The sequence below is a fragment of the Dama dama genome, chromosome 28 (genome assembly GCF_033118175.1).
Source record: "Dama dama isolate Ldn47 chromosome 28, ASM3311817v1, whole genome shotgun sequence".
Classification (NCBI taxonomy): Eukaryota; Metazoa; Chordata; class Mammalia; order Artiodactyla; family Cervidae; genus Dama; species Dama dama.
In genome coordinates this window covers 58,086,774-58,099,813 of record NC_083708.1, presented here as the reverse complement: position 1 = coordinate 58,099,813, position 13,040 = coordinate 58,086,774, and the positions used below count along the sequence as shown (strand labels likewise).

The 13,040-nt window shown below is 48.5% G+C and overlaps 1 protein-coding gene across 1 annotated transcript in view; it reads left to right on the top strand.

Annotated features, from left to right (window-relative positions):
* ANKRD6 (ankyrin repeat domain 6) overlaps positions 1 to 13,040 on the top strand; it is a 64,968-nt gene that overhangs the window by 25,724 nt on the left and 26,204 nt on the right. Inside the window, exons 3-5 of the mRNA XM_061131621.1 lie at positions 2,037 to 2,135; positions 9,385 to 9,483; positions 10,644 to 10,742. Coding sequence (XP_060987604.1) covers positions 2,037 to 2,135; positions 9,385 to 9,483; positions 10,644 to 10,742 — 297 coding nt within the window. The remainder of the gene's footprint in view (positions 1 to 2,036; positions 2,136 to 9,384; positions 9,484 to 10,643; positions 10,743 to 13,040) is intronic.

The window sequence follows — 13,040 nt, the reverse complement described above, 5'->3', positions numbered from 1 at the left end:
GACCCCTCGGGCCTGTGGCCTCGTTCCCAGCCTCTCTCAGGACAGCCCCTCCGGCCACGGTCTGCGCTTCTCAGCTGCTCAGAAACACTGTATTCTGCCATCTTGTCAGCCTTCCTCACCGCACACGTCTTTCTCCTTATAATCGTGATGGGCTTCCCTTTGTTCAGAATGCCCCAGAAACGTTGTGAAGGTCACTGATCGCATGTCCTGGACAAGGACACGTGGTAGGAGGAGCCTGGGTCCAGGCCAGCGAGGGGAACCAGGCTATTTGGCTTCAATCTGATCGGCTGTGGACACTTCGTCGGATGAATCAAGGTTAACCATCCTGCACGGAACACCATCGCCAGCTGAGGAAGGTCACGCCTCCATCTCATCTCCGATGCTGCCTTTTTATGAAGGCTTTTTATAGCCTGTTTTCTTGGGAGAAAGTTTTTTCTTAATTAAAAATTCTAATTTTAATGTGAGCTCTGACCTCTTTCTTTCCAGAATCATTCTAATGCTTTGATTGCATTTCACAGGTTGGAATTAAAATCCTTTATTGTCTACTATCTGTTTTCCTGCAAGGCTAGTTACCCATGGCAAACTGGCCCTTGATCGGGAACACAAATGTGTTTATCTTGCTAGAATATCAATAAAGGACTTTGGGAAGCTTTATTGAGATGCAAAAAAGGACTCAGGCCATATGAAACCCTTATTCCTCCAGGAGCATTTCTGTATAGGTGGGGTCTGTGGTTAAATGCTGTTTGGAAACATTTCTTCCCAGTGAACTTGAGGGAGAAAGCCAAGGGAGCAGAATGTCTCCTTCGGAAGTTGGAGAATTCGGAGCGTGGCAAGGTCAGTTTTTCGGATGGGGATTGACTTACTCAAGAGCGCTGCTCTGGGTGTGAGGCTGTGTCATAGCTCAGGAGCCCCTGGCAGGGAACAGTCACCTCTGTGACCCACCAGCAGGGCTGGGAAGCCCCCCACTCTGGTGACACGCGTGCTCTGTCACCCCCTGGGAGCAGCCTGGAGCTCACCAGTGACAGAATGAGTGAACAGTGTGACAGTGTTTTTCAAAACAAAAGATAGAATGTCAGACCCCCAAAATTGCTACATGACATTGTTTCGTTTAATACCATTTATGTAAGGTTTGAAGACAAGCAAAACAATTTTTATCTATTGTGTACCCTTACAAACATGTAGTAATGTATAATCACAGGCAAGGGAGTGATGGATTCCAAATTGGTTGGTTACCTAGGGGTTGAGGGGAAATGAGATATGGCGGGGGTTCACAAGGAACAGTTGTGGTTTCTTTATTTTTTTCCTGAAGTGTTTGGTGGAAGTGAAGGTGTTAGTCGCTCAGTTGCATCCGACTCTTTGCCACCCCATGGACTGCAGCCCACCAGGCTCCTCTGTCCATAGAATTTCCCCGGCAAGAATACAGAAGTGGGTTGCCATTTCCTTTTCCAAGGGATCTTCCCAACCCAGGGATCGAGCCCAGGTCTGGTTTCTTTGGTTTTCTCTTAAAGTTAATGGTGGGTATGTACATTTTCAAATATTATTCATATTTTCGAATGGTTGAAGTACTTTGTAATTTAAAAATTTTAAAATTTGTTTTACAAAGGAGAGAATCTGTTCTAATGGTTTGTCCAGCAATTTCAGTTTTGAGGAATTACTAGCCAGACATCTCTGGGGCTAAGTGGCTTGACACTTTGCTGCTCTCCCGTCTCTTGCCCCATCAGGTACACTGTGGCCACGTCACCATTCCTGACAGTCACACCAGTGGGGAAAGCAGAGAAGATGTGAAAGCCCTCACCTTTCTACTTGCCTGTTAGATGAATAGGAGGGGAAATTATGCACTAAAGGAAATCTTCACATTTTGAACATATTTTGTTCATAGCTCACAATACCAATAGCCAAGGTTACCCGAGACAAACTTGAACTCTGAGTAAATCTAAGCATCGCTTGCCAAACTGAAGGGGGGGAGGAACACCGCTGTGCAGACCTTGCTCTTGTGACGTCTCGTTCTGAAATCAGTGTTTGCTCTGCATTAACAGCATGGCCGGACGCCCCTGCATCTTGCTGCCAATAAGGGCCATCTCTCTGTGGTCCAGATCTTGCTGAAGGCTGGCTGTGACCTCGATGTCCAGGATGATGTGAGTAGAAGCCATCATTCTGTCGGGGGATGGCTGTCAGCCGGGCTTGTCTGCATAGAATCCCACAACGTGTAACTAGCTGTGAGGTGGGGGAGGGACAGCACTTTTTAGCTTGGTGGGAAGAACTTCCTCTTGAAGCCCTGCTCTGGGACCCATTCTCAGTAGCAAGTGTGGTTTGGTTTTCCCATCATAGTTCCTATCGAGTATTATTATTTCCTATCTAGTATTATTCAAGTGCAGGGCCTTGAAGGGTGTTTTGTCTGTTTCCTTGTCTCGGTATGAAGGGGCACACTACATATACACACGCACGCACACACACACACAGGTTTGGGCAAGTCTTCCTGGAAATGTGTCATGGATCAAACTTACCACTGGAGAGAAAGATGAAGCTTAAAAACTTAAATTTTCCTCTTTTCTTGCCTTGATTTCTCTTAATGTCCATTTAGTTTAAAAGGACCTATTTTCTTTTTTTTTTTTAAAGGACCTATTTAAAGAAAAAAAACAGGACATTGATCTCATGTAATCTGAGAAAAATGACGCCTCCAGAAAGATTCACTCTGGTGCTCTGCCATGATTGAGAGTCACTCCCTGAGTTTCTTCAGTCAGATTATCTAGAAAGATATTTCGCTTGGCTCTTTTGGGTTCAGGAATCCATTCCTGAGTAAATTAACACTGGCTGGCAAGGAGTCATGTAGTGCAGGGGGTAGCCCTGTTGGGTTTTTGGGCAGGCTAGATTCTCTAAGAAGGGGATGTGAAAAAGATTATGTAAATTGCCCTCCAGTGGGCTATTAGGAAAATGTCCTAATGATAATCTGATTGGAAACTCTTTTTGGAAAGTCTAACTGTGATTTGTACAGTAGGACTCGAAGAGGTAAGAACTTCTGTGAGGAACACAGGCTCTTGGAGACTTTGTACTCATAAACCCCTTCAGATTCACCTTTAATCACTGTGCTTACAGAATGTTATCACAGTTCAGACCCTCTGTTGGGCTAGAGTGTGGGTCACCAACGTGCTTCTAGTCTTCTTTGAGTTCCTGTGTAGTGTCCGAAAACTTGGCAAACACACAAGTTGAGAAGGACAGCCTTCACAAAGCAATAACTAAATGTGTCATATCCAGGGGCAGAAGGCTGCCGGTGTCATTCAGAAATTTCTGGTTATATTTGGAACCTGTTGAGTCATCAAGGATGTTATTTTCAAAAGATGCTGATCTAGCTTTAAGCTGTTGATTTCTACCCCAGGTCACAGTACACTTTTTTCTTTCCCAGCACTGTAGCCATCATAACGTACCTGATTATATCTTATCCTTACATGACAGGAGCAAAAATACAGGGAGAGGAGAGAGATTCTGACCACAGGAAAGGCAGGGCTCTCAATCGTTGGTGCCAATATGTTGGGCAGCATCCGCTCTTCTCTGCATAATTAAAGCCCTTGCTGCCTTGGTGGCAAGGCTGCGGTAATACCAGGGTGCTCACCCATCGCGACCCCCCCACTCCTGCCTCAGGTCCCAAGCTCCACGTATCACGTGTCCTCCTGCAGCAGGAGCCAGGCAGACTTTCCAGAACTACTGCTGTTCCTATCAGGCGAGATAGGAAGTTAAACTGGTCGGGAGTTCTCACAGGGTAGCCAAAGGGGTGTATGTCAGCAGAAGGAAAGCCAGCTCTCCCGTTAGAGGGGTACTCTTTATTTATTGAAATTATTAATATATTTTGCACCTTTCCCTTGCCGTAGACAGTGCATATACTGCTTCTCTCAGATGGTTTGAAACAAAAGCACACATGCAACAGCAAAACAGCATAAAAACAGCTGGACGTGGAGGTTCCTTGACTCACTAGTTCTGAAGTGATGCGTTTGTCGGAATATGGTTCTTGTGTGTCTTCTGTATATTTACTCTGCTTGTCGATTAGCCCTGAAACCCACGCAGGAATTCGAGGAAGAAAACTCCTAATGGATGGTCTTTAAAGAAGCTGGGGACGGGAATCCCCCGGTGGTCCAGTGATTTCACTGCCCTGGCCCAGGTTCAGTCTCTGATCAGGGAACTAAGATCCTGCAAGCCGTGAGGCATGAGCAAAAAATAATTAAAAAAATAAATAAAGAAGCTGGGAGATTAAGTATTGGGGAAAAAAAATTTCAGACGTTACCTGTCTTGGGTGATGGGTAGCAATAGAGAATGTGAATGTTATGAAGAATTTACTCCTAACTTCATGTTCCACAGATACTGTGCTTTGTATCATGGTAAAGACTGAGGATGAGTGGAAGAATGACCTCCAGTGCCCTGGAGTGGGATTATTATGAATTTGAACCTGTGGAAACCAGTTCTTTAGAATATGCAACTCCAGGAGCAAGTTCCCTCTTGCTTCCTGCCAACCCTGCCGACGCTCATTGGAGCGCTAACGCCATCTCTGATTGGTCGATGAGCAGTCACACAGCCCCACCTCAGAAATAGTCCAGGACCCCGTGGCCACGGGCAAAGGCACGAAGGAAGAGAAAAATCAGAAAAACCAGAGAAGACAGGCTAGGAAGAACCCCAGAAGATCAGAGAGAGAAAAAGAGGTCAGCAATTGTTTTGTGCACCTACCCTGTCTTGAGCTTCCTTGCAATAAGGCTGCCTATGCCACCCAGGAGGGATTCCTCCTGAAGAGGGGCAGGGGCCACCCTTGCATGACTGGGGTTTCTCCCATGAGCTTGGCTTTGGAAATCTGCCTACGCTGTGCTCACTCTTTCCCACCATGTAGGCGAGAACACGTACTTCAGAACCAAGTTTTAGACCGCAGGGGTTGCAAACCTTTTAAAATCTCTAAGTAAGAAGCACCGATGTCCTAGAAAAATGGAGAGCTGGCAGTTCATGCACTTTGCAGACAAGCCCCTTTGCAGTCACCCTGGAACATGATGTGCACGTTCCAGATCAAAGGGCCAAACTACAAGCTTGCTGGGTCTTCACGTTCCGGCTTCAGCGTCTGTCTTCTGCCTCTTTGCACTTCATCATTCAACAAATACTTCTCAGGTGCCATACTTGCCAAGGCATTGGGCTAAAGCACTCAGCTTGACAATGCCATAGACAGGCAGCCCCATCCCCCAGAAGCACCTCATCGTTTTACAGACCTGTTTAAGGTTAAGTGACTTCACAGGTTATAAACAGCACGGGGCAAGTGCAAAAAGCCTTGACAATTTGAATTCTGCCCCAACTGTGGGTACCTTTGTGCTAAGTCTCCTCAGTCGTGTCCGACTCTCTGCGACCCTATGGACTATAGCCCGCCAGGCTCCTCTGTCCCTGGGATTCTCCAAGCAAGTATACTGGAGTGGGTTGCCATTCCCCTCTCCAGGGGTCCTTCCCAACCCAGGGATTGAAACTGCCTTTCTTACGTCTCCTGCATTGGCAGATGGTTCTTCACCACCAGTGCCACCTGGGAGGCCCCGGTCCCAACTGTGCTACCCTGAATTAGCTGGTTATTCTAAGCTGCGTGCTGAACCGCACTGGACCTTGGTTTTTTAATCAATAAAGTGAGAGAATTAGATGCCACAGTGCTTGGAGTGTAGTAGAGTCAGTAAATATTCACTGAATAGGTAATGAGTAAATGCTGTTGAAGGTGCCAAACTTCTCCCAGCTTTTTTTTTTCTCCAAAATTTCAGAATTTCATGGTTGATCTTTAAATCATAGAGAAATAAAGATTATGTCTAAGTTGCTGCTTAGGTCTGTTAATAAGTATGTATAGAAACATGAAACAGTTTGAAACATGTATAGAAATAGTATGAAACATTTTGTTTCAGTATTTGAAAACTATACTTACTTCCTTTTAATTTATTTTTTAACTTTTTGTTTTGTACTGGGGTATAGCCAATTAACAACTCCCTAACTATCCCTTCCTCCCGTCCTGCCCCCGCTGGCAACTACAAGTTCATTCTCTAGGTCTGTGAGTTTCTTTCTGTTGTGTAGAAAGTATACTTTTGGAATAATACTTTTATTTCCAAAGAAGTTTTAGTTTTATAGGAGGAAGAGTTGATTCGCAGGTCATTGACCCTGTTGCAGTGAAGGGTCTTAGGTGTTCATTTATGTCATGTTCTGGGCAAGAGTGGGTCTGAGACAGCCCGAGGTGGCCCTTGGCTTGTATTCATGTCTCTCAGCCCGCGATGCTCACCTTGGTGACTTCAGGGTGGCTGGTTTTTATGTGCTAGAGAAACCCAGAACCACCCCACCTCATGTGAGCAGAGCTCACAGCCCCTCTTGAGGGCCATGCAGGGTGGGGAGTGGCTGGCTCTGGCCTTCACAGTCCTGTCCATCCGACATACACGGCAAAGAGCCTGGCTCTGAGCGCGTCTCTGGCTGAGGAGTGTGAAGAGGAGAGGAGGCCGTGTCCTGGAGATGGGCAGGGCCGGGAGGAGGGATCCGCCAGACACATCTGTGCCAGGGGCATGGGGACCATGGGGCTCCCACCACAGCCTCGCCTGGCCGTCAGGCCTCCTGGGTCCTGTTCATCCATCCGGAAATCTACTTTTAAGGGCCGAACTAGAATTGGGATTTAGCTTCCAACATTGAGTTAGGATTTCACGAAGGAAAGTTATCCCCCAGAAGCAAGTACAGGAGATTCACGCTAAAAGCAAGTAATAAATCACGGTGGTGTTCTGGCTCCAAAGTTGCCTCAGCTCATGATTTAGCAGCAGCCCCTGAAGCACAATAAAACCTTTGATCTGGAGCCAGGCCGCCAGCACAACCCAGGCTTTATGCACAACAAAATGGCTACGTTTGGTTACCTAAGAGGGTCTCTAATTGGGCCAAGGAGTGCAGGTTAGCATGCCCGCAGTGTGTGGGAATGGTTAAAGGCCTGTAACAGCTAGAAATCTGACCAAGTCCGTGTTTACTCTGAAGAAGGGGGCTGAGCCTCACCTTTGTTGCTGAGAGCAGGGCACCTCCTTTCTCATCAGGTCAGTAACAATATATGATGCTTGAGGTCCATTTTGGGAAAACCCATCATGACGCTGATAGGGAAACAGGCAGTCTTGAAGATTCTTACAGAAGTTTTCAGAGATGGAGACGGGGGCTCTCCCGGTGGCTCAGTGGTAAAGCATCTACCTGCCGGTACAGGAGACACAGATTTGATCCCTGGTCCAGGAAGATCCCACGCGCCATGGAGCCGCTAAGCCCGGGCGCCACTACTCTTAGCCCGCGCTCTGCGGCCTGGGAGTTGCAGCTACTGAAGCCTGCACGCCACGGCCAGAGAACAGCCCTCGCAGCAGCAGCAGACTCAGCCCTGCCCCCCAGATTAATTAATTAAAAAAAAAAAATTGAGACTGGGCAGTTTTTCATGGTTATCCGTTTGGGCCTTAAGTACACCTCATCTGGAAACACTTCCTAAGTTGTTTGAAGGGGACGTCTAATGGCTTCGCCCACCTCCTGTGACCACTGATCCAGGGGCCGTGTTCTTTTGATGACCCGGCACATACACAGGGTCCTCTTTGAGTTAAGCAGTCTTGGGAAGGTGAGTGAGAAGAAGAGCAAGGCTAAACCTACTTTGTAGTGGGACTCACAGCATAGGATGCCGAGGGGAGGGTTGATGACAGAAGGCACGGACAGTGGATGGAATCATGGTAATGATTACCTCTACCCTGACCCAACAGGAAGAAATCTCTTAGATTCTACGGAATGAAGAGAAAAGCTTCTGAGACATGGACAGTCCCATCCTGTTCCTGGGATATCAGTACAGCTTAGACATTTAATAAATAGCAGTTTTTTGATGCTAGAAATTATATATGTAAAAAATTGGAAAGAATTAAAAAGTTTAAAGAGGAAAATAATTTCCCCTCATGAATTTTTAAAGGGAGGTTTTTTTTTTTTTTAAGTTTTCAGAATGTGAATTTGGTTTTTAAGTAGGATTAAGTGCTTCTTATTTGTGATGAACTATACATCAAATTGACCATTTTAACCATTTTTAAGGGCACAGTTCTTTGGCATTAAGTACATTCGCATTGGTATGCAAACATCACCGCGGTCTCTCTCCAGAACCTTTTTTTCGGATTAAGTGCTTAAAAGTGCATTGTCATTTGTTACAGATCCCAGGGATGTAAGTAGAACCAGATTTGATGAAGGCTATTTATAGGTAGCAGTGCAGCCCTCTGTAAAAAGCCTACGGGTGCTCCGTGTTCTGGTCGGTCTCTCCTCTCTCGGGCTGAGGAGCAGGAGTACCCCGGAGCATGTCCTTTGCCCCTCCTAGGTTCCACCAGAAAATTGTTTATGCAAAACTCTTGCCACCCAGATCGCAGACCCCAAGAAGGGAAGTGAGGGACCTTGCCTCCTTTCACAGAGGAAGAACTTGAAGTCCAGCGAGGAGACAGGTGTCCCCCAAGGCTTGTGCAGCGCACATCTCCTGACCCCCTTGCCCCACTCCCCTTCCATCCCACCAGGAATTTTCCACACTGTTCACCCATTTCCCTGTTCAAGCTTACACCCCAGGCTGGACTTGATTTCCTGAGTGCCTGTCAGAGATAACTTGTGTTCTCGGAGACTTCAGAACTATCTCTTGCTACAGACTTCACTGTCTTACCTCTAGGATGTTAGTCCTTCTCTCAACTGTGATTAGGGGGAGTCAACTTCCCTTTGGTACCCTGACAAAGAGGAGGCCAGCCATCCTGGGAATCTGATCACAGAGAAAGGGGTCAGATGCAAGCCCTAACAGTGAGGATGCTGTCATGGGATGTCCCAAGAGTCTTAGAGATGTGCAGTGACAGCCGAGTCCCCGAGTCCATCCTCAGGTGTCCTGACGGGTCGCCTGCATTGTTTGCTCTAGGCCAGGGCCAGTCAGCCAAGGAGTCCACCCACCCTTGGGTCCTGAGTGCTGCGGAATGCCAGAGTAGGCATTCAGAGGACTCTGACCCTGGGGGATGAGAGGACTCAGTGGAGAGTAAAGATTCCAGGCATTGCTGATTACCTCGCACCGCCCACGGTCTGACTTTCAGACCTGCTCATCGCAGTTGTGACAGTCCCGCCGCCGTCCCCTGGGGTGGCGGGTAAGAGCCTGACCCTCATCCAGAGGTCAGCTCTGAGGCCCAGGGTTGCTCTGTGGTTGGCTCAAGGTTACCACTGAGTTTGTGAACATCGTCATTCTTCCCGGCACGCACCATCTGTTGACTGGATCATGGAGCCCAGCTGGTCCTCGGTGACTGAGGATGATTCCTTACTTCCTGAGCGGTGAAGCTGGGCAGCAAGTGGTGGGGGGCTGGAGCGTGCTGACCACCGTCCCTGCCTTCCCACCCCCTGCAGGGGGACCAGACCGCCTTGCACCGGGCTACGGTGGTGGGGAACACCGAGGTCATCGCGGCGCTCATCCAGGAGGGCTGTGCCCTGGACCGACAGGACAAGGTGAGCAGGGCAGGGGGTGCGTCAGCTTGAGAACCCACTCTGGGGATCTCCTGCTGCGCGAGACGTTGTCATTCCTGAGTCTTACCGCTCATGATTCAACATGAGGAAATCAGCCCAGAGTCCCGCTGAAAGAGTATTTGGTCTCCCAGCAAACTGAACGTTTAAAAAAGCCCTTCCCTCTTTTCTGCGGCAGCAGTGAACAACCAGAGATATAGAAACGGGGAAGAAAAAAGTCCGGAAGTAATGAGCTGTGGAGGCCTGGAGGGGGGTTCCACACCTAGAGAGTCTGAGTGGAAGCCCCCAGACTCTGTTTCCTTTTTAAAAAAAAAAAAAAAATAGTGGCCTGAAACAGCTGGGAGGGCATTTCTACCTCTTCTCTGTGCTTCCCTTTCCCTCACCCTACCTCCAAGGTCACACCGCACTCAATTCATTGCACTTGATGTTTCTTTTTTTAAGAGTAAGTTAAGCAAACACAAGATCTGTGGAATTGGTCGATTTTTATTTAAAAGTCACCTATGGAGGACACCTGTTTACCGTATTTACAAATCACTGCCTTTTTTTTTTTTTTTTTTTTTTTTACCGTATTTACAAATTACTGTCCCCAGTGCCTGCTCATTTGTTTGGGGCCCTGAGGCTTCTGGATTAAACTTCGAGAAATCAGATATGGAGAAAGAAAAAAGAGCTGTGGAACCCACTTGTCCGCCCGTGGGCCCCTGGAGCTTCTGAAGATGGACTTTCCATCTGCCTGATCTTTGCAGGGTTTTCTGTGGGGCCAGGAGTGGAGCGGGGCAGCCCCTGGGGCAGGTAGGTGGGTGGGGGAGGGACGCCACGCCTCCCAACGCAGCTTCTGTTCAGCAGGAGTGGTGCGTGGGGGCCTTTCTCACCACCCCAGTTCCCAGAGAGCCTTAAGCCCTAATGCCTTAAGTCATCCACCATGCATCAGAGAGCTGGAGCGCGTGTGGAGTGGTACTTGTTAGGTACCATCCTGGAAGAGTGAGGAAACTGGCCGCTCAGATCACTCCCTGGGTTCTGTGGTTTAGGTGAGAAACCCCAGCCAAGAGAGGCCCCTGGGTGGGCCTTAGAGCAGCCTGCGCTGTGCTGACGGGGAGCAGGTGGATCAGGCTTGGGTGACGGGTCTCTCTCCCCTGTGTGCCCCCCAGGACGGGAACACGGCCCTGCACGAGGCTTCCTGGCACGGTTTCAGCCAGTCAGCCAAGCTGCTTGTTAAAGCTGGAGCCAACGTGCTTGCCAAGAACAAGGTGAGGTCCGGCAGGTGTGAGACCGCCTTGGTCACAGTGAGGGTGGCCCAGTCCGCCTTCCTGGAGGGAGCCTCCTCCTGCCGAGCAGAACTAGGGTTTGGGGCCTTGGAACCTGGTGCAATCGAAAGCTTGGAGCTCTTGGAGCACTTCTGTGAGGGCGGCGGACCTCCCTGCTTTCCCGTGGGTCCATGAGAGTGTGGTCACGGGAGCCAGCCCCGTCCTGCGGGGACAGAAAAGGACCACAGCATCTCCTCTGCCTTGCTGTCCTCTGTCACCCTCCTCTTCCCTCCCTGCCATATCCCCGGATCAGCCCCAAAGCCTCACAACAGACTGACTGATCTGTCCTCCGCTTCTCATCTGCTCCTCCTTTCTTCGGGGACTTTCCAGAAAGCTCCTCACCTGTCGCTGTCTTGGGCCTCCCCAGAGCAGCCTCAGCCTCTCTGGGCGACTCTGGCGTGTGCTTCCTGGGCTTGCAGGGTGGGCCCGCCATCTCTTCCCTCGCCCCCTCCTTTAGGGGTACACCAGTTTCTTTTCTGCCCACTGACCCTCAGGGTGGGGACCTGCCCGTCGGGCGGCCGGGTTTCTCCGGCTCCCAGGACCTCACGCAGCTCTGGGCTGTGCTGACTGGTGAATGTTTCCTCGTGGTGCCCTCATGGGCCGAGGGCTTCAGGGAAGCAGCCTGCATCTCCGGTAAAAGCCTGGCTCGCTGCCTAAAGGACTGGTAGCTCTCCATTTCTCCCAGGTGGGACATGGCCTGGCACAGGAGTTGGTAAGTTTATACCAACTCGAAGTAGGTGGTTCCCAGTTAACGGATGGGGAGGCCTCACCTGAGTCTTATGAGACATGTGATCCGTGTGGCTCAGTTAGGGCTGTGAACTATCCCAGCTGGATCCACGTCACCACCCTGCCACCTGTCCCCTGAAGGGCCCCCCAAATTGTGTAGGGGGCCACGAGTTTTCTCTCTAGATAGAGCAGTGCAGGGGAGGTGTCATCCCAGGAGAGGGACTTCATGCTCACCAGCCTCCACCTCTAGGAAGCCTCAAGAAGGTCCTTCTCTTATTTTCTTTTTCCCCACAAATAAAATTATAAGATATCTAAAGTCTACAATATCCTGATTTGATAGCTCCCAAGGGTTAATGAACACATTGATCACCCCCATTTATTTACCTTTTTGTGTATGTGTGAGAGAGCATTTAAGTTCGACAGTTAGCAAATTTCAATTATACAAGACAGTGTTAACAGCTGTAGGCCCCATGTTACACGTTAGATTCGAAGACCTTGTTCATCTTACAGCTGGGAGTTTATGCCCTTTTACCACCCTTTCTCTGTCCCCCTCCGCCTCCCACTCCAGCTTCCGGCAGCCACTTTTCTACTCTCTCTTTCTACAAGTCCATCTTTTTTTTTTTTTTTTTTTCCAGACTCCACATAGAAGTGAGATAAGAGAGTATTTGTCCTTCTGTCTAACTTATTTCACTTGGTGTATCACCCCCTAGGTTCATCCATATTGTTGCAAGTGACAGGATTTCTTTCTTTTTAAAGGTTGGATAATATTCAGTCGCATAAGAAAGGTCCTTACTCAGCCAAGTACCGCAGCCCCTGTCTAGAAATCAGTCCTCATTACTCAGGGTGGGAAAGATGCCCGCTAGGTATACAGCAGGTCAGTTTTTGAAATTTCAGATTTGACACTGCAGCCTTTTGTGTCTCCTTTCATTTTACACATTGATTTGGAGAGCTTTCCATGTTATTACATGTATGATTAGTGCATTCCTTTTGATCACTGAGTAATGTTCCACTGTGTGGATATACCATAATCTGTATTCTAGCCCATGTTTTTTCATTTTCTTCCTCCAAATGCTTTTCAGCATGATCGATATTTTCTTATTGACAAAGTAAATTTTGTTGTACAGCCATCAGATTTCTTTTCAACATATATTTAACATTTATTTTTTTCAACATATATTTAAGTGACTCCCAGGAAGCCAGCAGCTTTGGGAAAACCTCTGTGTACTGAGAATTCACTAAGCTGAGCCCTGAGCCCTGCCAGGGAACGGAGTGCTTAAAATGTGCGCAGACCCGTTGTTTTGGAGGACTAAGCTGGCAGTGCCTCTATCTGGCTGCACTTTAAACTCTCCTGGGAAAGTTTAAAAAAAAAAGCAGGGGAGAGAAGAGGGGAGAAAACCAAACCCACATGATAAGCAGGCCTGGGATGACCAGCTGTCCTGGTTTTGCCTGGAGTTAGGGAAGGGATGCATCCCAGAATGCAGACCTTTCAGCACCTACACATGAACAGCCGGGCCC